This window comes from Lepisma saccharinum, chromosome 19 (genome assembly GCF_977018435.1).
Source record: "Lepisma saccharinum chromosome 19, izLepSacc3.1, whole genome shotgun sequence".
NCBI lineage: Eukaryota > Metazoa > Arthropoda > Insecta > Zygentoma > Lepismatidae > Lepisma > Lepisma saccharinum.
Window position 1 is genome coordinate 15,235,277 of NC_139247.1, and position 26,095 is coordinate 15,261,371.

Genomic DNA, 26,095 nt, shown 5'->3' on the forward strand with positions numbered 1-26,095 from the left:
AATAAGCCTAAACTTGTAAATAATAAGTTAAAAGTTGAAAAAATCTCTTTGTGAGTCCAAAATGCAATACAAAATGTTGATTGAATAGCTTAAATTGTGTTATTTGAGTGAAAATTGGAATAAACGTCAGTTAAAGTTGATGAAATACACTTTGTGTGTTCAATATGTAATAAAAACTCTTACATGAATCGTATAAATTGTGTTTATTGGGGTAAAAATACGCGAAAATTGTGAAATATTAGACATAAAGTCAAAATCTGGTCAATCTTATATGTAAAATATGCATTAGCAATCGATCTGTAGCTTATAAAGCAACAATCAAAGGGTCCGTGGTTAGAAACCAAGTAATAAAAGGAAATAGAGGATTGCATCTGCTCTGAATTGCCTTGTTACTAGTTCAGACAAATCTGTTACGCTTTAGGTCAAATAGTCTTTACAATGTTACGAAAGGAGGAAGAAAACCCCTCTAAGTTACTGCCGCAAAACAAAATTGGATCCTCAAAAAAATCAATACAAACGTGTTAAAATATTGGTGCCACGCGACTTCCTTCACATCCCATATAGTTCCGGTAGGTGACCGCTGGGAGCTGACAATGGCTTCTTTCTCCCCTTAGCCCGGCGGTGATCCCTCACTTGGCAGGGAGTGGCGGAGGATATATTCTTCTTTACTGGTGCGAATTCGTACGATAGGGGCTCAGTTATTATTAATAACATGCATTCTGCTCGTATACTTCGTTTTCATATAGGTTACATCGTTCAATTTCTTCACCTTTATAAATAATAGCCTCTACCCTCGGCCCCTTCCAGCTCCTCAATTAGACCAAATATGACTCGCCACTGACACTGAAATGGCGGCTCATGACGTCATCGGCGACTGCAAACCACGGATGACGTCAACAATTGGATTAGAATAGGCCGGAACCGTCTCGTCGTTAGTGAATATTGTTCCAATGCATTATCTGCAAGTTCCCACGTGTGCATCCTCACGTATACGAAAAGCATAGATTGTGTTAGAATAGGCTGGAACGGACTCCCTAATAGTAGCTATTGTGCACTAATGAAAAACCATGAATTCCAAGCTCCGTGGACATCATCAATCATCCGGGACTCATATTCGGCTGAGACACACATAAGAAAAGCATAAATGAGGTTAGATTAGGGAAAAAACGGGATACATAATAGTATCTATTGTACACTAATGGAAAACCATGAATTCCAAGCTCCCTCAACGGCATGAATCATCCATGACTCATGTCCGGCTGTAACGGATATATAAAGTACAACAATAGAGTTAGTTTAGGGTAAAAACAGGATACATAATAGTAACTATTGTGTACTAATGGAAAAATCAATAAATCCAAACCCCACGTACGCATGAGTCATCCATGACTCATTTCCCTCTCCCTCCCCCTATACTCTCCGCTTGATTAATTAACAATAGCGTTACCCCTCGATAATGAATAAAAAAGTCATTAATATTAATTAAAAATGACAGAAAATCGATAAAAGACGACGTCATCTAATTCCAAGTCTACTTTCAATATCTGTATTTCACAAATGTACGTTGCGAAATACAATACTTTAGGAGAATCCTTGTGTATAGTGTACCAAAGAAATGTCACAGTTTCACTTAGTTTTGAGTGGGCGAACTCGCACTTCTTTCTTGAAAGAAACGATTGATTGAAAATGAAAAATTGCAACTCTTTCTTACAGAATTGAAATAAAATAAATATTTAAAGTTCCTTTCAATTCTTTTTATTTGTTGTGTCAAGAAACATAATTTTATGGTGCAACGTTGAGGCTACCTCACTATTCCCTACTTTTATTTTTTCCGTATACCATATTTACTTTTTAATCATTTATTTATTGTTGGAGTTTATTTAGCATTTAATGCCATATTACAGTAGTTGTATACAAAGAACACATAATATACGATTACAAGTTAACGGGAATAACAAAAATTCATGTAAAACATTAAATTACAGATAATTAAAAATATAGAGAACGATATTTAAACTAGCACCAAAATAATAAAAAGCAAAGAAGATAAACATTAAATCCTAACAAAAGAGATACACAACTAATATATTTTAATTTACTTCCTGTGTCTTTTCTCTAACTATTTGTATATCATGTTTGTCCGTTATTATCATTTCAAACTGCTGTAAGTAGATTCTAAGCTTCTTTCGCCAGTCTAAACTCTTATACAGGGTGTATCATAATAGAGTAAACAACTTTAGAATTTATTTCGACTAAACGATATGGAAAACAACAGCGATATTTATTGTGCATCAATCAGTAATACTTCAAGTTTCTATGAATGTCTACAAATAACTACAAATGTCCACTGTGGCTTCCAGCAGTTATGCGACACACATCGCATAGAGATTCTTGCCACACTTTCCCCAAGAACTTCTCATCCACCAAAGCAAGGGCGTTTCTTATTCTCTCCTCTGGCTGTTGCACATTCTGCGGCATAGACTTTGTCTATCACAAAGCCACAAATGCAGAAATCAATGGGGTGAAATGTTTCGCAACTTTAAGACAGCCTGCTTCTTCTGCACTTGTGACAGTTGCCATTTTCTTCAACACTACACCAGCGCCACAATGACCGTATTTAGAAAAGCCTTACGCATGAAATCAAAACTTAAAGATTTTCTCTTTGTTATACAACGAACTTCATTGTTGCGTTACAGATATTTAATAAAAGTAATAAAAATTATAGGTTGTTCACTGTATTATGATAAACGTATGGAAAAAGGCTGCTGTAGCTTTTCTTCGAATACCCTTGGCAGTTCTTGAAATACTTCAAAGTGACTGTGAACACCTCTTCAAGAAAACAGTGAGCATAATCCGAGGAGAGCGAGCAAATCCAAGCTCCAACCCTCTACGTCACTGAGCGCTTTCCCACGCACTAAGGAAGGTGACTGGCAGGACAAGTCACCAAGTTCTAACCCTGCAGTTGAGAAGTCCTTGTTCTTGAGGATAACATCCCTGTTGGCTAGCCGTAACATACGAAACACACCACATTCGCAGGAAATAGGATTGTTTGTAATCGACACACTGGCATTCCAGAAGTAACACTTGGGGGAAGGTTCGAGCTCCTTTTCGTCCACCTCAAAGAAAGTTAGCTGATTGTGTGTGACGTTAGTTACCGTGATCGGGGTGCTGTAGAGAAGGTCGTCACTAGTTAAACCATCTATGTCATTGTAACTTAAATCAAGAATTTGAAGATATCGTAAATCTTTCCTCCAGTCTGACAACATCGATTTTATTCTGTTGTGAGAAAGACGAAGAACTTCCAAAACACGGTAGTTTCTCAATAACCACGAAGTGAAACAAACATGTACTGGATCCACTCTATCGCTGATAGAAATAAAATTATGCGATAAGTCTAGAGTTTTCATTAAAGGAAATTTAGGATATCTAAGAAAGCAGAAATGTGTCAGATTATTGTTACTTAGATTGAGCTCAATCAATGACATTGTAATATCTAAGATAGATACTTCATGCAGTTGATTGAAAGAAAGATCCAGGTACTTGAGTTCTATAATATCTTGCACGATGCTGAAGGAAAATTCCTTTAACAAGTTGTTACTCAATGTGAGTTCGGCCAAAGGTGCTGCATATGGCATGCTAGGCACTTTACTTAGCATATTGTGACTCAGTATTAAACTTCGCAGTCTCAATAAGACTTTGAAAGTGTCATTATTGAGATTGCTTAGCCTATTGTGGCTTAAATCCAGAATTTGTAACTTGGATAATTTCTGAAAGTGTTCCGCATTTACAACGGTCAAATTATTGTTATGAATAGTCAAATTCTTTAGCTGGTCCAGTGACTGAAATAGTTCTTCATGCAGGTTTCCCAACATGTTGTTATTCAATAAAAGATTCTCTAAGGAAATCAAGCCTTGGAATATGTCTTTAGGAAGCTCTGATATATTATTGTGACTTAAATCCAGGATTTTTAGTTTAGTGGCGTTTCGGAAGAAGTCTGGTTGAATCTGTTTGATATTTGAATGACTTGAGTAGAAATTTTCAAGATTGTTTAGGGTGAAAGAAACGTTTGTGTCCACATCCTGTACTGATATGTTATTATTAGTGCATTCTCCAGATGTGGAGGAACCGAGGCATTCAATGTTATTCCACGAAATGTCAAGTTTTTCAATGCCGGAGAATATTTCAAAATTTCTTGAAAATTTCGTTAGATTGGTTGAACTAACTTCAAACGTTGACAAAGTCAGGTTAGTGAAATAATCTAGTTGCAGGTCACTTATCATATTCCCATCCAATTTTAGGAATGTTAATCTAGGGAGGGGTAGGAAAGTAAACTCGTGTAATTTATTTGCTGAACTGTCGACAAACGACAATCTATTTCCCCGCAAGTCAACATAGGTGAGACGGGTCAAACCGAAAAAGGTCAATGGGTGCAAATATTCCAGCATGTTAAAACTCAACTTGACGCTCCACAAATAGACCAAATTGTGAAAAATGTTCCAGGGAACTGACTTGAGTTTGCTGTGAGTGATTGTGATGTATTGGAAATAGTTTCCAGCGGAAAAGAATTCGCTGCTCAAGTTGGTAATCTGTGAATTCGTTAACGAGAAAACTTGCAAGAGAGGATTGTCATAAAGTAAATCCGAAAGGAAATCATTGACAAGGGCGCAATCTATAAAAAGAAATTGTAGTTTTCTCAAGTCAGTTAAATGATACCTTTCAAGACTGAAATTTGCAATGTCCTCACACTTTATGTCTATTTTGTATGGGGTGTCGTTGCTCACTCCGGACAATATTTCTGCTATGGATACATTTTCTGGTAAGACGCAATCAACTAACTTGAGCTGGAAGTCATTTTTCACTGAAAATGGAATAACGCCGTCCTGCTTCGGAGAAAGATGGGTGCCCTTGCAGTTCAATTCAAGGCTGTATCGTGCTATGTTATACAGAGGGTATGATACATTTTTGTTTATTTTGTAGCTAACATTGTTACTACAGTCAGCCACATATTCGAGTGATTCTTCGAAGCAATTGCAGTTTTCGTTCTTTTCACATTTTCCTGTCATATACAGATTGCCATAATGAAAGAAACCAATCAATAAAGCACTTCCTATTATTAAATGCAAGTATGTGTTATCGTTAAGTTGCATATTATTTAATGTTTCTTTCCTGAAGTTTATCCTGTAGATCACGCAGTTCACCAACTTTCAGCGTATAAATGTATTAGTTTGTTCGGAAGATTAATTTGGGCGCCATTTTCTATTTATATTCCAATTTGTCTCACAGACCTGTAAAACACACAAAAAAGTAAAGTAAGTAATTACATGCAAATTTTATTGTGTAAAGAAACAAAAAATAACTATTAGTAGAGTAAAGAAGTGTACATTCCAAAAGTACTAAACCTAAATACAGAGTGTCCCAATAGAATGTGACGGTTTTTAAACCAATTTAGTGAGATAGTAATTTGCAGGGAAAAAGAAAAGTAACACAAGAGAAGATCCAGTATTTGCAGCTTAGTTTACAAGTTTAACTTTTTGAATATGGCATCCGGTAAGTGGCCACCCGACGGCGAACACATTCAGTCAAATGTGCAGACAAAATTAACCATGACTCGCTCCAGTAAAGTAACCATTTTAATTAGGTGTTCCTTGTTGGGATGAAAGCATGCCGAGCGATCTGAAAACGCAAACGAAATTCTCTCTGCACTTGTAAAACACTTTTACACTTGAAAAACGCCAGCCCTGAAAAGACGCCATACTCCACCTACCAGTTCGCCATGCTGACTATGGGACACTGCTGCTACAGAATTGCGCGGTAGGTCGAAATTAGCTTGTCACGCGATGTTCAGCCAGCGAAGGAATGGACTCTTTCCAGATTCGACCGGTGACGCACTCTTGGGCGTTCCGTATTTCACCGGTGTCCGCCAAAGCTTCCACCAGGTTAAACCATGACGTCATCATTTTACACCTGTCTCCAGAGCTGGCGCGGCTGGGGAACCCATGGTGGTCTATCCACCATGGGTGAACCAAAATGGGTTCGTCTGCTTTGAAACTTGTTCTGATTCATTATATCCGCTCTGAAGGCAATGTACGGAATGTCTCGCAGATTTTGCTGCACGGAGGGCGAATAAACTGGATGCAAGTATAAACTGTCGACATTTTTAATAGTACTGCTCCTTCACTTGCTTGCAAAGTGATATAAAGTATGTCGATGCATCAGAACATGCGTCCGTGTTCTTCTGTTACATGCAGGAAAGCCTCTATTCACGATATTCGATATGTTTACAAAAATACCACTCAAATTCGTAGTGCAGATGTAAATTGAGATGTAATTTAGTGAAAATATATGATATTCGTGAAATGTCTTCTGTGATTTAGTCACTATCAGTGACTTTTTGTTAATAAACACAAATATGCGTGCGCTTTCCTAATCTAGTATTCATTTGCTTCAGTATGAAGCTTTACGTGTTTCACCAAAATTGACGTCATTATTCGTTCACCACTTTAATGCACGCTGGTGAATTCTGGAAAGAACGAAATGCAACCGTTCCAGCAATGACCGGCGGGCGACAGTAGTGATGGCAGGTTGGGTGGGTTGGACAAGTGCGCTTCGTCTCAAATTGCACGTAATTCAAGGTCGCAAGGGACGCTACCATAAGCACGTAATGTCCAACAGCTGAAGGAAGGCATTAGGGGTGTGTGGGATCCCGAAAAGTCGGGATCGGGAAAAATCCGTCCTGATCCCCACTTCGGGAAATGACTTCCTGACTTTTCGGGATCCAGAGCAGTCGGGAAATACCGAATTGTCATTTTAAAAAGTCGTTAATTCTCGACGTTTTCTGCAATGTAAACGTCTGGAACTTATCGGAAATTGTTAGTTTTTATTTCAGAAATGCAAAAATAATCACAAGTTGGAAATGTGTGCACGACCTGATAGAATAGGACTGTGACATGAGGAAGGAATTCTGTGAATTAAAGTTAACCCGATTAAATGGAGCTGGTGGTGATGCCCTTCAGTCTCTCATTCTTTCTGATGAGACCACGTTTCATGTATCGTGAAAGGTGAGTAGACACAATTGCCAAATTTTGGGGGTTGAGAATCCACATGAGTTCGAGACATGTAAGCGAGATAACCCCAAGTGTTTTAAGACAATTTCTTGGGGGGTCGTAAAGGAGCATTTCCTGCCTTGGAGGAAGCCTTATGGAGAACATTTATGTCAGTGAGTGAGTGAGTAGTGGGATTGAGAATAAATATTTTGTACTCGCGCCCTCATGTTAGAAATGGGGTTCTCCATAGCTCGTATTGTCCTTGAAAATATCAGCATGTAGTATTAGAGGAAGGGAAACGAGTGAGTACGTTCACTTATTTAAAAACGTTAGAAAGGAAAGTTGTGTGTGTGTGTGTATGCGTACTCTAATATTGTACAAATACTATAAAAAAATGTATATTTTCTTAATAACGAGTCGGGAAAATAGTATTACTTTCAAAATAAGTAATTAGAATTTTTCACATATACGAATTTAATAGCGACACCAAATTGAATAATAAATATTAATTTTGTTATTTTTACATTATTTTGTTTTGCCATTCACCGTAAAAATGACTACCTTGCCATTCTTTAAGTTTTCTAGCAACCTCCGTTTCCATGGTCAACAACAAACATGACAAACACGAAAGTCTCTAAACATTTCATACTGCCACTTTATTTGGGGAAGCGGGGTGTTGGGTGGGGTGTGGTTCCAATCCATTTGTGCCACCTTTGAACAAGATAGAGCCAAGTACAATTGAAATTCAAGTATTGGTTTAAAAACGCAGTGGTGGAAACAAAAAACGTCAGCGAACTGAAAGACGGACCCTCCTGACTTGCCACCGACTCACTTGGGAATCGTATGGACGCCCTCAGACATTGAAGGGAGGGGAAAGGGGGACGGTCTGAGCAATGATCACGAGTCAAACTCGTCCTTGCTTCGATAGACGAACTGAAGCATTGAAATCTGGAACATGACTATTTACTTAAACCTTTGTATATCTTAAGTGCACACTTTTCCACTAGAAGGAACTCTCCAATTGCAAGACCAAGTGCATCCACTTGGGCCAAGACAACGCGTGAGACCGGATGCGGTATTGTTCAACATAGGTTACAGTAGATAAGGAGTGGCTGTGCCTATTTAAGAACTGAGCACTTTTGGTTTCGAGGATACTTTGGCAAGTCTTGAATATTTTCTTGCCTTTGAGAACTAACCTCTCTTTATAGACCCTAGCACACAAAAATATCATTGGCCATTCGATTGATTGATTATTTTGATCGATTGATTTGTTTTGTTTTAATTCGCCTTTTGTGCCACGTTTGGCTAATTTGCGAAGATGTGGGTGATTGGTGATATGATAAAATTGATGAATGGACATTCATAAACATCCATGACCAGACCGGGATTCGAATACGAGACCATTGGCGTCGTAGATCGATGTGCTCACTACTCCGCCACGGGGGCCGGCTTTTGGCCATTCGAAAAGATGCACATGATTCTTGGAATTTCAAGTTCTTGTCATTGCAGTAAGTATATTTCTACATCAACTGGGAAAGCGAGAGAATAGATTTGTTTGTATTAATTGTCAATAGAATACATTTGCCGAAAGTACGTCACGCAGAAAGATCACTATTGAAGTGGTCGCTTGATATATGATCATTACAGTGGTAAGTTTTAGTTCTCTCCTTTTGATTTACATTATTTTTTCTGTGCTAAGGGCATATTGGTGTCTTCAGGCTCTTGGCACAATAATCAACATTTCTAGAGAGGATGACCGCCTCTTTAGTTTTCCTTAATTGTCAGACGTCAGAGGGAGTGAGTTGTCTGAATTAATTCTTATGCTCATGGACTATTTATTGTTAGTTGCGGAAGAATGATCAACTGATCATTTAAAGATATTCAGTTCATTATGCGATATAGCCCGAACACTTCTCACTCATTTATTTTGTTAATTTTAGCATTGATACTTACCTATTTGGAATTGCGGAAGATTCTTTAACTTGAAGTTATGGCTTTTTCCATAAAACTTTTCATATTACGAGTCATTATTTGTCTTCCTTGTTCCGCTTGGGTAACAGACAATATGGCGTGCACTCGTCATGGATCATCGCGCGTCGTGCTTGTGTTTTGTCGATTTGGAGTGGGTGTGCAGTGCTTCAACCTTCTTAACCGAAAAATACCTACTTTCCTATTCATTATGTCATCACAAACCATTGACGGATAGCCTCAAAAATTATTCACGATAGCCCCTCCAACCATTGACGGATAGCCCCAAAAAACATTCACGATAGCTCCACGAACCATTGACGGATAGCCCAAAAAACCATTCACGATAGCCCCACGGACCATTTCCGGCAAGGTTAGGTTAGGTTGGGTTAGGTTAGGTAAGCATAGTTCAAAAAAGAAAAAATCTCGAAAAAAAAAGGCACGTTTGGAAAGACTGGCGATACGCGTGACTTTCGACGCTCGCGCCATCTGCAGGTACATAATGGAAACAACGGCATAATGTTGTCGCTTTACAGAAAATGCAAGTTCTATACATAAAAAGTGATTATTTCTTGTTCTGCCGCATTCTATGGTGATGTTTTCAGTTTCCGCGAAAGAAAATACCTCGAAGAACTTCGACAATCCTACAGAAACTGATTTCAGTAAGTAGTTTCTCCTGTAAATTTGAAGAAATCCGTTCGGGCGATATCGCATATTTACCGATATTCAAAGTTGCGACGGGGTGAGAATCACCACCATACGGCTTCTGGAGTAATATATTTTTTAGTTCCTTTTCGCATCAATTGTTACTTTCCATCAACCAAAATATTATCAAACCGTGTCAGGCTGATGGAAGGAAATGACGATCAACCAAGTAGACGAATAGCGGTGTGCAAGTTCAGAAGACCATATATTCGAAAAACTAATAAATAATGTAAACGCAATGAACTGTTGTGTAGAATTACCCCACCTTCCTCCACTTTGACAAAACAATATATGTACATAACGATGTTGAACTTCTCCCTCAGTCTGATTGTCTATTTTCTCTACAATGAGAATACTCAAGATAATCTTCAGGAACAAGTAACAGTAGTAACCTACTCTAGATGGATGACTTAGAAATTAAAATAGAACCACCTACAGTCAATATATAGGACATCAGCAGTAATCTGAACATCGTCCGACCACTACGAACAGTCCGTCTTGCAATCAAACCTGCACACGGTTGTCTAACTTATCTTGTGGGGGCTCCTAAATCGGGTAATAAGTGTACTGAGAGTAGGGGTACCTCAGGAGAAGAGTGACGACATGTGGTCAACTTTAGGGGGTTACCTATGAAAGTAGCTCTACTATCAGTACACAAGGTCAACCAATATTCTGTCAGTAGTAATATTACGAATCTCAACCGACTAGTTCCTACAATACCGTCTTAGCACCGATTGTCTAACCCTCGTGATCACTCTGAAGTGTACGGAGGGGATGATAATCTTAGTGGATTACTAACGAAACTAGATAAGTTAGTTACAGAATAAGTGATACGGTCCAGATATTGAGCGTATGGCTACAAGGCTTGGTCTTCACGGCTGGAAGAAGAGAAATCATAAGCAGATGATGTTAAATCTAATTCCAGCCTACGATTACGAGGTGTAAACGAAGGATATGTACTTGTGACAGCACAAACATCCGTCAAACTAAACAATAAGGATTATACTTTACCTGTCTTTCTCTGTCAGGAGAAACTTTGATATCCATTGATCGGTCGTACATGGTTGGACATTATTCAACCATCTTGGAGGCGATTATTAGTTACAGCTAGTGTCCTTTCAACTAACACCGTACTAGGTACTATTACTAACGCTGGTGCCGACGACCTAAGGCGAGAAATTTCTTCTAGATACGAGAAAATCTTTGATGGTGATTTGTCCAAGCCCGTTGCACCTTATTTGGTCGATATACCACTGAGATCCAACTCTGCACCGATATTTCGTAGACATTACGAAGTTCCTTACGGTATTCGAGACCGTGTTCAGGATTCTATTCAAAATCTAGTGAAAGTAGGGTTATGGGAACTGGTCGAATATTCTGATTGGGCCTCACCACTTGTCGTTGTTACCAAGAAAGATGCCTCACTTCGCCTCTATACTGACTTCTCAGGAACGGTGAATAAGATGACTGAAAACGTCAAGTTCCCCATTGCTAGAGTCGAGGATATTTTCTCTAAGTTGGTCAGGTGTAAATACTTTACGGTAATTGACCTTCAAATGGCTTACGGACAGTTGGAACTTTCTGAAGCTGCCAAACGCATCACTGTCGTCAACACACCTTGGGCATTATATAAACCTTACAGACTACCTTTTGTTGCCATAAACATAAGTGGAGACGTGTTTCACGTGACACTGCAGATGGCGACGACTTCAACGTTACAATACCAAATAGAAATTCAGCCAACCCCGGTGAAACAGTACCAGAACCTACTCCAGGCAGAGGCGGATACCCAGGACAGGTCCTAGCACACCTCACTCGTCTCCGAGAAGGTCTACCAGGATTCGCCACCCACAGGACCGATACGGTTATAAGCATACCTGATTTTTTTTAATGGGACACCTGGAGTGTTGATACGGTCCAGGTATTGAGCGTATGTACCACTTATGTCAATCTACATTACCATGTCCTTCACTCCGAACCTATCAATAAGTCTATCCTCCAGTGCCCACCTCTGTTGGAAACTAATATTCGGTGAGCCATTTCTTTTACTTTTTACAATTTTCCTACAGTAAATGGTCTCCAATAGATGGCATCTAATTTTATCGCCGTCACTATCTCCAAAATCTTGAATGATGAAGTCAGGCTGCGGTTTCTGCAACAGACATATTTCTGAGGACGTAGTGGACCTTACATCCTTGATCCTAATGCTTACAACTCATTATAAAACCATTAAGCCTTGTTTCCATGATTATGAAAAACAATATACTGACCAAGACAGTAATTTATTTTATTAAAAACATAAACTAAAACGTAACGTTTCAACCTTCTAGCAAGGTCTTCTTCAGACTCTGTATCAAGTACAAATGTAACAAGATACAAAAACAGGGCATTATATATACATAAACATCACTCCCTCCAGACTATCAAAAAGTTCTTATGGGACTTTGTAGCAGGTGGCTTTTCCATGTAAACTGTACTTTCACCTAAAAGGCTAAACATATTTACTTCCATATATCGAATGTGATTGGACTTTTTATCTCACGCTCTTTTTCCTTCATTTTTCTTCCTTCTCCTCTCATCTTTCTCTGTTGTCTTTTCCACTCTTTCTAACACCTTCTTCCATTCTTCGTTTATCTTCAGTCCCCCATTCCAGTTCATTGTGTCTTCTTCACCTTTCTTCTCTATTTCCTTGGCCTCCTTCCATTTTATCACTAGCATTCTCTTCTCTCTTCCTATCTGCTTAGCCTCATCCAACTCTATGTTATGTCCTGTTTCTCTCGTGTGTTTAAATATCGCATTTCTCTCTCTCTCTCTCTTAAGTCTTACATCATCCCTATGTTGTTTCAACCTGTCTTTCAGCCTCTGTTTCGTTTCTCCTATGTACACACTCTGACATTCTTTACATTTCACTTCGCAGATAATCCCTTCCTCTTCTCTGTTTTCCTTTTTCTTGTTTGAATTCTTCGCTATTCCTAAGATGCTTCTCCCTCCCTTCCTGTAAGTTTTAATGCTCGCTTTCCTAAACACTTTGCATATCTTTTCTGTGGCCTTCCCCATACTTCTTACTCCAGACCTTCTCTCTTTTTCTTTCTCTTCCTCTTTTTCTTTGTCTACCGATTCTCCCCTGCACACTGAAACGTTACGTTTTAGTTTATATTTTTAATAAAATAAATTACTGCCTTGGTCAGCATATTTAGTTTTTCGTTACAACTCATCTGCATTCCTGGTTTGCATTTATTCATCCAATTCAAAGTTTTCCATTTCAAACATTTCCATTGAGCCTCCCGGCAGTTGCAGCACTTTGCAGGAAGCAGCCGATTTTGTTTGTTTGACCCTTAGTTTCAAATTGTTTCAATTGTTGAACGACTGACATTTTCAAAGATGAATTTTCATTGTTGCGAACTCTATTTGCTTTGCATTACTGTGTATTACTTTCATATTTGATCGGTATTGCTGCTACAACCATTTTCCGTCACCTTCTTCTAAGTGCCAGCAAGCCTAACCTAACCATCACAGATTATTACTACCCCAAAAGGTTGCCAGCCAATGGCAATGCAGACAATTCTAGCATCAATCACAACTTTTATATTTAGCCATACACTTGTTACCTTTTTCCTCTTATATGTCAAGACAAAGCTTTATTGTTTAAAAGTATTGTTTAGTTGCTAATAATTGATTAATGCTAAATGAAACATAATGATGCGAAAGTATTGGCAACCCAAGATATGGCCTACTTTCATAGATAATGAGGCTATGGCAGAGTTGATTTTTTTATGAAAATTAATTATATACTTTCTTATTATTATTTTCTTTCAAATTGAAATAGTTCGGTGGATTTTCCGCTCATTGGCAATCCGATAAATAACCATTTTATAGCTTTATCTTGCAACCGTTGAACACGACAGTTGGTACTGCAAAGATTCAAGCACTACATGCAATATGCATACGTGATGATAACAAATGACCATCATAATGCATGATGGATCAATATTAAGAACGAATTACATTTCCTTTAGAGTGTTTCCATTCCCATCCTTGTATTTTCCTCTATTGATCTGCATTTTCAATGTTTGATTGATATAATTGACTAAATGCGATGACTTTTTCTTCTCACTAAAATAAATTCTTTCTGGCTCCAATACTACCTCAAGCCTTGGATTTCTTATAACCTAAAGAATGGCAAAAATTACTGCGTACCTCATGACACTTGAGTGGTTGAATAGTTGGAATGGATATTTATTGTGAGTAACCTAGACAAACCATTAGAAAGTACTGAAGATGGCCATGCTATATTTTGAGAATAGCCTTCGAAGAGACTTCGAAGCGCCGTAAACAATTACACAAATATATCTTGTACATTTGCTGGGAAGAGAAAGAGGAAAACTCACGTATTTTGTTGCAAACTTGGGATATCATTAAGCGAGTGTTATTCGTTCCCATTTCTGTTATTGTCTACGTGGTCAGGCGATCATAGGTAGAAGAAATAGCCGATTTCGAGATTTCCGGTCTCAATATAAGCAAGTTGAGGTTCTAACAATAATCGGGTGTATAAAATTCATATGTGGAGAAATGTCGAAATGTCGTAAAATTCCGAGGATGTCAAGCAAGAAAAACATGTAACGCGAATAACTGTTCTAAAAATATGAACGCAATGAACGCTTATCTAAAATTATCCCTCCTCCCACCACTTTGACAAAACAATATCCGTACAAACCGATGTTGAACTTGTCCCTCAGTCCGATTGTCTAATTTCTCTACATTGAGAAAACTCAAGTTGAGACAATCTTCGGGGACAAGTATCAACAGTAACCTACTTCAGATGGATGACCTGCAAATTCAAATAGGGCCACTTACAGTCAATCTATAAGACATCAACAGTATTGCCAATATCGTCCGACCACTACGTACAGTCCGTTTTGCACTCAATCCTGCACACGGTTGCCTACCTTCTCCTGTGGGGACTCCAAAATCGGGTAACATAAGTGTACTGAGAGTAGGGCTACCTCAGGGGAAAGAGTGACAACATATGATTAACTGTAGGTGAATTACCTATTAAAGTACCTCTACTACCAGTACCTAAGGTCAACCAACATTCTGTCAGTAGTAATATTACGAATCTCAACCGATTACACCCTACATTACCGTCTTAGCACCGATTGCCTAACCCTCGTGATTACTCTCGAGCGTAAGGAGGGTATGATAATCTTAGTGGATTACTAACAAAACTAGATAAGTTACTTAGAGAATAATGTCTGGCGTCTAGTCCCCACCTCTCCCTCCATTCTGTACTATTATCACATTCACATCATATTAAAGCACTAAAACAGGAATAATAATTTTACAATATTCTAAGTTTCCATACTTATAAAATTCGGTAACGATCAGATATACCGGAAACACATTTCTTGAAATTTACAGGAGAAAAGACGAGAAAGTACTTACGGAATTTAGTTCTTGTGGACTTTCTGAAGCTGGGAAAAGTGTTTCTTCGAATTGTGCAAGTTATTCGCCTGTAAATAAGGTATTTTTCGACATTCATGTATCTCCGTTGCACTTTAGTTCGTGCCACCATTACCGTCGACAACGTGAATCAAATGTTCCGTGCGTTCGATTACATAACCCCCTAATAGTGTAGCAACCACGCGGTAGTTTTATAAGATGACGTGTGAGCGGGATTTTTTTTTTTCCAATTTAATTTTCTATGTTTGCCTTACTGAACCTAACCTAACCTTCCGTGAATGGTTTGTGGATTAAAAATAATCATTTTTCGGTTAATAAGTGTTAGTGTAACAACCACGCGGTAGTTTTACAAGATGACGTGTGAGCGTTTTTTTTTTTCAATATAATTTTCTATGTGTGCCTAACCTAACTGAACCTAACCTAACCTTCCGTGAATGATTTGTGGATCTATTTTCGCCTAAAAACCTTTTGTGAATAGTTTGTGCGGGATTTATCGGTTCATAAGTTTGGACACACTGCATATGACCTAACGACACAGCATATCAACTGACGATAGACAGCGTGAGTCAACATTGGCCGCCAATTAGCAACGACCAATAAATACTTATGTTATAAATAACGCTTTTTTTATTGAAAAAAAGTAATCCCTAGTTGAAAAATGTTCCGCTATGCATATGAGGTAAGTAGAAATGAATTTTATTTCAAAATAAACGAGTTAAATGTGTTTCTGGTATATCTAACTGCTACCTAAAATTCCTAGTATCAAACATGTATTCGCATCAGCATTTTAGTTCTGTTTATTTCTTAAAGTTCAACTTAATGTAAATACATTTAAATAACATCTATGTTTCTCGATATTAGATAAAGAATGCACATAAACACAGACAACATATTACATTACAAAACTTGCAAATATCACATACATATTGAAACATCACATTCAGTGAACCATTTCTTACTTTTTACAATTTTGCTGCAGTAAATGTTCTTCAATATTGTTGAATTCTTGAGGGAGAGATGGCATCTAATTTGATCTCCGTCACTATCTCCAAGGATCTTGGATGAGCAAGTCAGTTTACGGTGCCTGCAACAGACATATTTTTGTGGCACTGAATAACACCTGGGAAACTGTATGGTTCCACCTTGATCCTGGTTATGCTGGATTCCTTCCTTCGTAGTGCAACCAGAAGAATGGCATCGGTATCCGATTGTTTGTTTCTGAACCCGTGTTCGTCATCTGGGTGACTTGAACGTTGAAGTGTTCTCCAATCGCGACTTTGATGTCTGAAGACGGGGTATCGGTGGGCAGTATTCTCAAGACAACTTAAGTGGCCTTTTCCGTCGAGGATGTTCTATTGCATATCCAATCTTTTGCTCCTGGCAGAGGGTGACTAGCTTGTCGAAGGCAACTCTGATGGGCATCTGTGTTAGACCATCATTGAAGAGCTTGGCTATAGACTCCTCTGTGTTCCCTTGGCTACGCTACAGATGAACATGTAGTGGTTAGCAATTCTGTGTACGAAGACAGCGAGTGGCTTTGTAACTCGATCAGTCTTGCGACTCTAACAAGCGGATGACATTTCAGTAAAGGCTGATTTACATTGGTCGAGTGAGCGGAGAGTTACTGGGACGAGTTACTGGCCTGTCTGTTCGACTCGACACTTCTGTAGCGAGTAGCTATTTACACACTTTCGCTTTTGGCACTTACCTCTTTTACCTCTTTTAGTCCTCAATTCTTTATTTTCAAATTTACTTCTCCTACGCAAAATAGCCCCATATCCTGCACTTATGGCCTCATACGCCCGTAATTTCTATATTTTATTTATTTTTTTATTTCCCCCCCCCCTAAAATTATATAAATTTATAATTGACACAAGTTTTACAAACTTTATATAGTCGGATTTGGAGCACCTATTCATGGTTGATTAAAAAAAAGCAAACTCACAACACTTTACCACAACACAGACGCTCAACTCTCCTCAGAAAATGTTTACATTGAGTGGTATGTCGAGTTTACGTGCGAGTGAAAAAACAATGGGGAAGGAAGCAACTCGGTCGAGTCGCTGTCCTCCGTGGACAGTCACTCGACTGTCCTGACTACTGGAGCTCCAGTACTCTCCCCAGTTGTTTACACGGGGAGAGTAGCTCGCTTCACCCTACTCGCTCCAGATACTCTCCCGTCTACTCGACCAATGTAAACCAGCCTTTAGCCATTTCTGACAGAATTTCCTGTCAACTCAACACCAAGGCCGTCGTCTGTCTTTGAGAGTGGCACATTACCCCAATGCTTTATATTGCATGAGATGTTTACATTTTGGACAATCACTTTTTATATGTTGTGTTTATAATGAATCCTCCATCCATTGTTGAGCTTTGTTGATAATTATTTTATGTCGATTGACCATTAGTTTCAATTGTTGAACCAATAAAATTTCGTGGGCACGTCCGCAGGGGCATTTTCATTATTGCAACTCTATTTTACTTGCGTTAGTTTCATATTTAGCCATTCACTAGTTACCTTATTTCTCTAATATGATAAAACAAAGCTTTATTGTTTAATAGTTTTGTGTTTAGTTCCTAATAATTGTTTCATTCTTGCGTGTAATTTCGCATATATATCACCTGGAAACGAGTGCAGTCTTTTCATTTCAGGAAGTTTTGCCACAAGATGAATGAAAGAAGCAAATATTTTGTTACATTGTAATTGATTCACTGAAAATAATGCTGTCCCAACGTATCCATAGGTACCTGAATGAATGGTACCGAATTCGTTACAACAAGTACACTTTTTGATTATTCGGCTCCCGTATTGGGCGGGATGTCTGATCGCTGGCTACAAAAAATGGATATTTTACAACGTCAGGCACTCCGCCTTTGCCTCGGCTTAATGGCCTCTAGTCCTAATGTTAGCGTTTATGGAGAGAGTACTGAACCGCCTCTCTCCTTCAGATACCAATACTCTACCATGAAATACATATTGAAAACATGGGAACGACACCCTCACCCCTTCAATACCGTATTCGCTATTCAACGACAACTGAACGAAACTTTAACCCTCGATCGCTTTCGCCCTCGGCTTTTCTTTTTGTCTTGTTATAATATTGATCGAGACGCCTACCATCTCAGCTTCACATTTACATCTCCTTTGATTTACACTTTACCGATACTCACCGCCCCTCTCCCTAATATTAATTATACCGATTTCGGTCGACACGAATACTACAAAGAATTATGGCCCGACTACACTTTTATTTACACAGACGGTTCCAAAGATGCCGACCGCGTTGGATGTGCCTTTTATGTCCCTCGATACAATGTTGTACGTCAATTTTCCTTATCGTCAGAAGCGTCTATTTACTCGGCAGAGTGCTATGCCATTTATCAGGCTTTGCTCCACGCTCGTGAAGCACACTACACGCAAACTTTAATTCTCACAGATGCCCTCAGTGTATTATTTACGATCGCTCGTTGTGGTAAGGCAGCTTATCGTTTGCAACTCTTTCCCACCTTAATTTTACAGGAGTACTTTCACCTCCACCACAACGACCAACGAGTACAGTTCACTTATGTCAAAGCGCATAGCAATCTTAATCCTTATCAACACCTAGTGGATCTTTATGCCAAAACAGCTGTGGACGTTCCTTCCCCCTCTCCTATCCGACTTGCCTATACTGATCTTTTACCTCGGGTCAAAAAAAAAATTCATTCCCAGTGGGAAAATTGGGCTCATGCCGCAGTGGCAAAAACCACTACTTATAAATGGTTCAACGATAAACTCCTTATTCGACCCTGGTTTCATCACCTAAAATGCCTCGTGAAGTGATCACTTGTATCCTACGCCTTAGAACGGGACACGTGACCACAAACGATCATCTGGCAAGAATTCACCAAACTCCCTCTCCCAATTGTACCTGTGGAGAACATAAACAAACCCCCACCCATTTATTTTTTCAATGCCCGCTATGGAATACACAACGTCAGGCACTCTTTCACAGACTCCTTCGAAAAAAGGTTCCATTTCCTCTCTCCTTGCCCTCTTTACTTTCATCACCTTCCCCCTCTATTATGTGGATTCTCTATGGATTTGCTCGACAGTGTGAACTTCGCTTTTGATATCATGCCTCATCATTGCAGTGTTATAGTGACAGTGAAGTGAAGTGGAACAAAATATTGTGCTGTTTATATTAGTGCGCGAATTTCCAGCCCTCAATGTTTTCAGACCGTTGCCCAAGACTGCTACCATACAAGCGGTGAGGGGCATGAAGAAGAAGAAGAACAACAACAACAAGTATCATGTTCTATTCTCGTCTCGCGCAAATAAATGTCTAGGTACTTCTCTGGCAGAAAGGTGATCTGATTACACTGGTATACGACCATTTTGCTTCAAGGAGAGTGTGTACATATTCTCATAACTTGCCTTTATGTCTGTCACCCACCATTTATGAGTAATAGGGAGTTTTCAAAATTTTGACCCCTAATCTACCCACCCATTGGGCTATTATAGCGTCAGTTTACTATTGTTAATTTGCCTTGCAGTTCGTGCATTACGTATGTTATCTGCATCGGTGATGTCTGTAGAAACTGTTGTCAGGTTTAAAAAAGTTGTCAAAGTCTGCAGTAGGTTACAACCAGTAAAGAAAAAAGTAATCAGGAATTAGTATACCGCGTGAGGCACCTAAAAGTACCACCTGAAATAGCGAAGAAACCAGAAACAGTAGCGATGTGAGGTTTGCGGGAAACAATAATATCAAATGGGGCTCGTAAATCGGAGGTATGGGGTGGGTCGAAAAATATCGACAAATGGGGCATCTGGAGCAAAGTCATATTTTTTTTAAAGGGAACGATATACAATAACATGCATAATATAAAGGAGCACACGCAGAGAAACACAACGCCGTTGGTCTCATGCATCTACTGCACAGAGGAACGAAGATATGGCCATGTGAAAATATGTAAACAAACTAACAAGTGGCCCACTTGACCCTCAGTACCACGGCATGTACAAGTATGAGATGTAAGAAGCCATTGGATAAGATGAAGACAGAACGTGTTAAAGGAAGAAAAAATACAGTAGACATCGTCAGCACCATGTATTTGACAGTGTTACAGCATAATGAAAATGACCATGACAGTATGTCGAAGAACCACTGCGTAAGAAGCGAAAACCTGTCAAAGTGTGTGTTCAAAGTGGTGGCCGTCAGCTGCGATACAGGCAACGAGGCGCCCACGCAAAGATCGTTGCACAGAATGTAGCATCTCGTAGGGAATGTCCCTACAGGCCGCAGTAATGCGGTGTTGCATATCCGCTGGAGTTGTTGGCACATCCCGGTAGACAATGTCCTTCAGCTTTCCCCACAGGAAAAAGTCTAACGGTGAAAAATCTGGGGAACGAGCCGGCCATTTGACAAGCGCTCCACGTCCAATCCAACGATTTGGAAATGTATTTTCCACACATGCTGTAGCGCGTCTTGCACTGTGAGCTTGGCACCCGTCAGTTGGTACCAAATGTCCCTCCTTGTCTGAAGTGGTATGTCCTCCAATAGTACAGGCAGTTCATGTTGTAAAAACTGTATGTATCGGTCAGCATTCAGTGTCCCTTGTATAAAAAAAGGGCCAATGAGATGTTCACCCACTATACCACACCACACGTTCACACTCCATAGGCGCTGGCATTCCACTTGGCGAAGCCAATGTGGATTTGTCACCGAACAATAGTGCATGTTCCTTAGGTTGACATTTCCATGATTGGTAAAAGTTGCCTCGTCAGTGAAGAGGATACGTGACAAATCGGGTGTGTCGTGTCGTAACAACCATGTGCAAAACCGAACACGGTCCACAAAATCATTCCCGTGAAGTTCCTGATGGAGGGAGATATGATATGGGTGAAACTTGTGTGTGTGCAGAATGCGCAATACACTTCGCTGACACATCCCAGTATCCCTGGCAATTTCACGGGAGCTAACGTGCGGATTCACAGCAACAGCGGCGAGAACATTTGTTGCACCTGCCTCACCTGTAGTTGACTTGTTCCGTATACGTGCTCGTGGTGTTACACTTCCGGTGTCTCTTAATTTAATAAATAACTTACCAAACAGACGTCGAGATGGCTGTCGTCTGTCCGGATATCTCTCTGCGTAAACACGGTAGGCTTCTGAGGCATTCTTTCGGCATTCCCCATAAATCAGGATCATGTCCGCTTTTTCTATGTTTGTGAACACCATAATCTTCGCTCTTACCACTACGACTGCTTGCTATGAACTAACACGATCTCGTGGACCTGCTATCAAAACTTGCTCTGCGTAAAGGCAGTTCTGTCAGGCACCTGAGAAGTCTTACATGCCGTGGTACTGACGGTCAAGTGGGCCACTTGTTAGTTTGTTTACATATTTTCCCATGGCCATATCTTCGTTCCTATGTGCAGTAGATGCATGAGACCAACGGCGTTGTGTTTCTCTGCGTGTGATCTTTTATATTATGCATGTTATTGTATATCGTTCCATTAAAAAAAATATGACTTTGCTCCAGATGCCCCATTTGTCGATATTTTTTGACCCACCCCATACCTCCGATTTACGAGCCCCATTTGATATTATTGTTTCCCGCAAACCTCACATCGCTACTGTTTCTGGTTTCTTCGCTATTTCAGGTGGTACTTTTAGGTGCCTCACGCGGTATAGAAAGGAAGCCGAGGGAAAATGTTACACAACAATCTTCAACAAGTATGTGGTCATGGAAAAAACAAGTGAGTACGCGTAAGGTTATGTTCGGTTGTGGACATGTGACTTTGTGTTCATGAATTTCATTAACACTTGAAGTGTTCTGTTACTGTAGGTAGTGACAATATCACGACGTGGGTGTTAAATAACCCGGACTGTTTCTGCTACCCGTATGGACTGTACACTCCTACAAAACAAGGAAGTATTACTGCCTTCTGCAAAAGATCTATCGGGCATATTTTGGTGTTCATGTCGGTGACCAAGATAAGCTGTGGTCGTTTCCAACACACGTACTGTTAATCTACGTTAGTGGTTAAAAGCCAAATGGAATAGTTTAAGTTTGGGAATTCCGATATATAGGATGGAACCACGTGCCCATTCAACAGACTGTTGTTTCTGTATAAGTGGCATAAACAGGAAGAACAATAAAGCGCCACTGAAAGTCGATTCTGCCCTTTGTTCAAATCCAATAGCTATCTTTCCTGTAAATCTGGAATCCGATGTCTCTTTTGATTCTTCTTCTGACAGTGACGAGAATTACAGTGTCACACAGACATCACAATCACTTCAGCAATTCAGTCAAAGGAAGTTCAATGATTTGGAGAGGGACTCGGAATTACCAAACAATTGGGGCAGAGCTCCTTACTTCACGATTGAAGGGGGAAAATTATCTCTCCTGGTATCTTTCTGGTGGAACAGAGAAAAAAATTCGTACCATATTTTACCATACATGAAAAATCTTCGTTATTGTAACGATGTTGAAGGTTTGCTACGTGCTATTGGCATACAATAAAACCCATCAGAGTGGCGGTTATTGTGTATATTTCAGTGAGAAGTCTAAAAATATTTTTCCTAAATAATAATAACAGTATCTTTGAAAGATACATGGTAATCTCAGAGTATTCTTGAAGAAAGTAGAGAACATGACACATGTGGATTGTTTCTGACTACCTGAAAGTAGGGGAAGGTCTCATAAATTGTACCGGCATGTAAATTGTACCGCTCGCATATCTGGCGACTTATCCAAGCAGTGGCGCTGCCTATTGGAAAGATTGTGTATTAGAAGAAGTTGAGAAGCTCGTGTGAAGACGGGTCAGTTAGAAGTAGTATTGCCTTGGAAGCAGCAGCTTGTTCATTTTTGTGGTCCACGGAGTAAATAATTCCTCGAACATCTAAGCCTCTACACACGCACAGGTAAGTCTGAATCTAGTCTCATGTCAAATATAAATAACTTAACTATGTTAATATTTAAGGGAAGGGTTATTTGAAATGGCTTTACTCCGTTGTAAAATGGGCCTGTGTTGAAAGATAATGGCCGTGTCGTTTAAATTGTACCACTAGCTTTCTTCCAAATCTACCGGTACATATTAAAGGAACTTTTTAAAAATAATTAGAGAGGATATTTATACAAGTTTAATCGGCAGAATAGTAAAGAAGAAATTACATAATTCTAATTATTAACAAGAATAATTATATTTCATAATAATAATACTGATTATTAGTATTCTTCTTCGTATTAATATTATTATTATTCGTATTCTTCTTCTTCTTATTATTATTATTATAATCCATATTATTCTTATCCTTATTAGTATGATTATTATTATTATTTTTTACTGTTGTAGATGGCGAAACCGAAGAAATATGGTTTGCGGTCGCAAGAAGATATGATGAGAGCACTAGATGCCTTCCGAAATGGTGATGCTGGTATTAATGAAATATGCAGAACTTACGGCGTTCCGAAGCTCATATTGAAGATGAGGTTGCAGAACAAAAACCAGAAAGCCTGCAAAGATATAGAGTTTTGGACGTGGCACCGATCTTCCTAGTGAACTGGAGGATGAGCTGGTAAGTTACGTTCTTCAGGTGGGATCCCATATGTTTGGATGCTCTCGACAAGATCTTCAGAAATTAGCATATGATTTAGCTGAAGCCAATGGTATCAAACATAGGTTCCAAAACGGGAAAGCTGGAAAACAGTGGAACTACAGTTTCATGTCGCGCCACCCGAGTCTGTCCCTCCGTCAACCAGAGGCTACTTCAGCAGCAAGGGCTTTTCGGTTTAATAAAGATGATGTAATGACGTTTTCTAATATTGTGAGTTGAGTTGAGTTGTTGTTGAGTTGAGTTGGTGTTTTAAGTCCACTTTATGCACAGTAAGGCTAATCGGGACTGGACCTACAGTTTAAAGTGGGATCCGAACCACTTGTGCCTCCACCGAGTATCGAACCCGGCACCCCTTGATTACAAGGCGACGACGCTACCACTGCGCCATCGGGGAGGCCTCTAATATTGTGACAAAGATCATTGATGAAAATCGTTTTGAGGCTAGTCATATATTCAATGTGGATGAGACTAGTCTCTCAACTGTTCAAAAACCGCAAAAAATCCTTGTTCGGAAAGAGAAGCACCAAGTGGGCGCTGTAACCATCGGAGAACGAGGAACAAATACCGCCTGCGTTTGCTGTTTCAGTGTTGTCGGCATGTATGTGCCCCAAATGCTTATTTTTAAGAGGAAGAGGTTCTGTGATGATCTTAAGCATGGTGCTCCATCTGGAACACTATTTGTTATTTCTGATAGTGGATGGATCACAAGTGAGTTGTTTGTCCAGTGGATGCAGCACTTCATCAAAACAGTAAGGCCCTCTGTCGATAGGAAAGTGCTGTTGATTCTAGATGGACATGTCACACACACCGAAAATCTTCTAGCCATAAATCTAGAATGGTGTGATAATTATCTGCCTTCCACCACTCACAAGCTCCAGCCGTTAGATGTGCCATTCTTCAAACCACTGGACACATATTATAACCAAGCAGCTGACAAATGGCTTCGCACAAACAAAGATAGTAACATTACTCCGGCAAGAGATGCACCGCTCCTTGGAGAAGCATATGGTAGAGCTGCAACTGTGAAGAATGACATAAGTGGTTTCTCACATACCGGAATTTGGCCTTTGGATCTTAATGTTTTCCAGGATTCAGACTTTGTGCCCACAGCTTCTCACTTGGTGCCAGATTGTAGGGATGAAATACAACCTGAGCAAAAAAATCCAGAAGCAGCGCCAGAACGTCGCAGCCAGGAATCTCCTAACCAAATGCCGAAAGTGACCCCAGAGCAAATATCACCAGTTCCAGTTCAACAGAAAAGAAAGAGAAGCCGACCTACTTCTTCAACTGTGGTGCTTACAAAAAACATCTCTCGGACAACTGCAAACCTTCACGGGGTAGTGCAATGAAATCACTAACATTGCCAGAAGCTGACAACTCGACTAGCTGGTATTGCAATCAAGGAAGAAGATATGATAAAATGTTTGAAGTGTAGTGTCTGGTTTCATACAAGGTGTGCGAGAGTAAGTCCAAAGAAGAAAGTATTTTCCTGTGATAAATGTGGATCAAAATAACCTGCACCGATAGTTACATAAACTTAACAATTTGTTTTTGTCAAGTAATTTTATGAGAGCTTACTTATTTTCATTTTACAATATATTAATATGTAACAAGAATTTATTGCATTCTATGTCGTAAATAAAGTCCCATTACTGAATCACACTTAACGATTCTGCATGTTATTAATGGTACGATTTATAAGACTGGTGGTACAATTTATAATACATGCTCATAAATTGTACCACTTTGCATCTTCACACTTTGCATCTTCACACTTTTTCCGTCACCGCCTTTAAACCCAAAACATATTAATTGATTACTTTTATATATATATATGCTTACATGACCGGGCTACTGTATGGTATCATTGCATTTTGTTAAGTTGTTACAGTCTCCATGAAAACCTGAAAAATTCTGAAAGTGGTACAATTTATGAGACCTTACCCTACCGAGCATTCTTCCTGGACTTTCAGTCTGGGTTCACTAAATACCCATGTGTCTTATGGAACAGTGAGGCTAAATCCCATCACTGGGACTTAATAAGATCGCTAGCAAGATCAGAACTCATGCCTGGTGAGGAAAACACACCACATGAACCTCTTGTTTCTCCAGATAAAGTATTATTACCCGTCTCCATGTTAATTTAGGTTTGATGTATCCCTTCTTGCCGACAGTGAGACATTTGTTTACCCGAAGACCAAATTCACCAAAAAAGTGAGCAATGGCGGCGGTTAGGGGGGCGTGGGAGGGCAGTTGCCCCCTTTTTCCCCCAGCTCTATGCTAACCTTACCTACCAAGGAAAAGTAAAATGTCCTT

The 26,095-nt window shown here is 39.5% G+C and overlaps 1 protein-coding gene across 1 annotated transcript in view; it reads right to left on the bottom strand.

Annotated features, from left to right (window-relative positions):
* Positions 1-1,763: 1,763 nt before the first annotated feature.
* Positions 1,764-26,095, bottom strand: part of LOC146002808 (uncharacterized) — a 46,925-nt gene continuing 22,593 nt past the window's right edge. Inside the window, exon 2 of the mRNA XM_083140765.1 lies at positions 1,764-5,285. Coding sequence (XP_082996891.1) covers positions 2,832-5,147 — 2,316 coding nt within the window. The 5' untranslated portion in view covers positions 5,148-5,285 and the 3' untranslated portion in view covers positions 1,764-2,831. The remainder of the gene's footprint in view (positions 5,286-26,095) is intronic.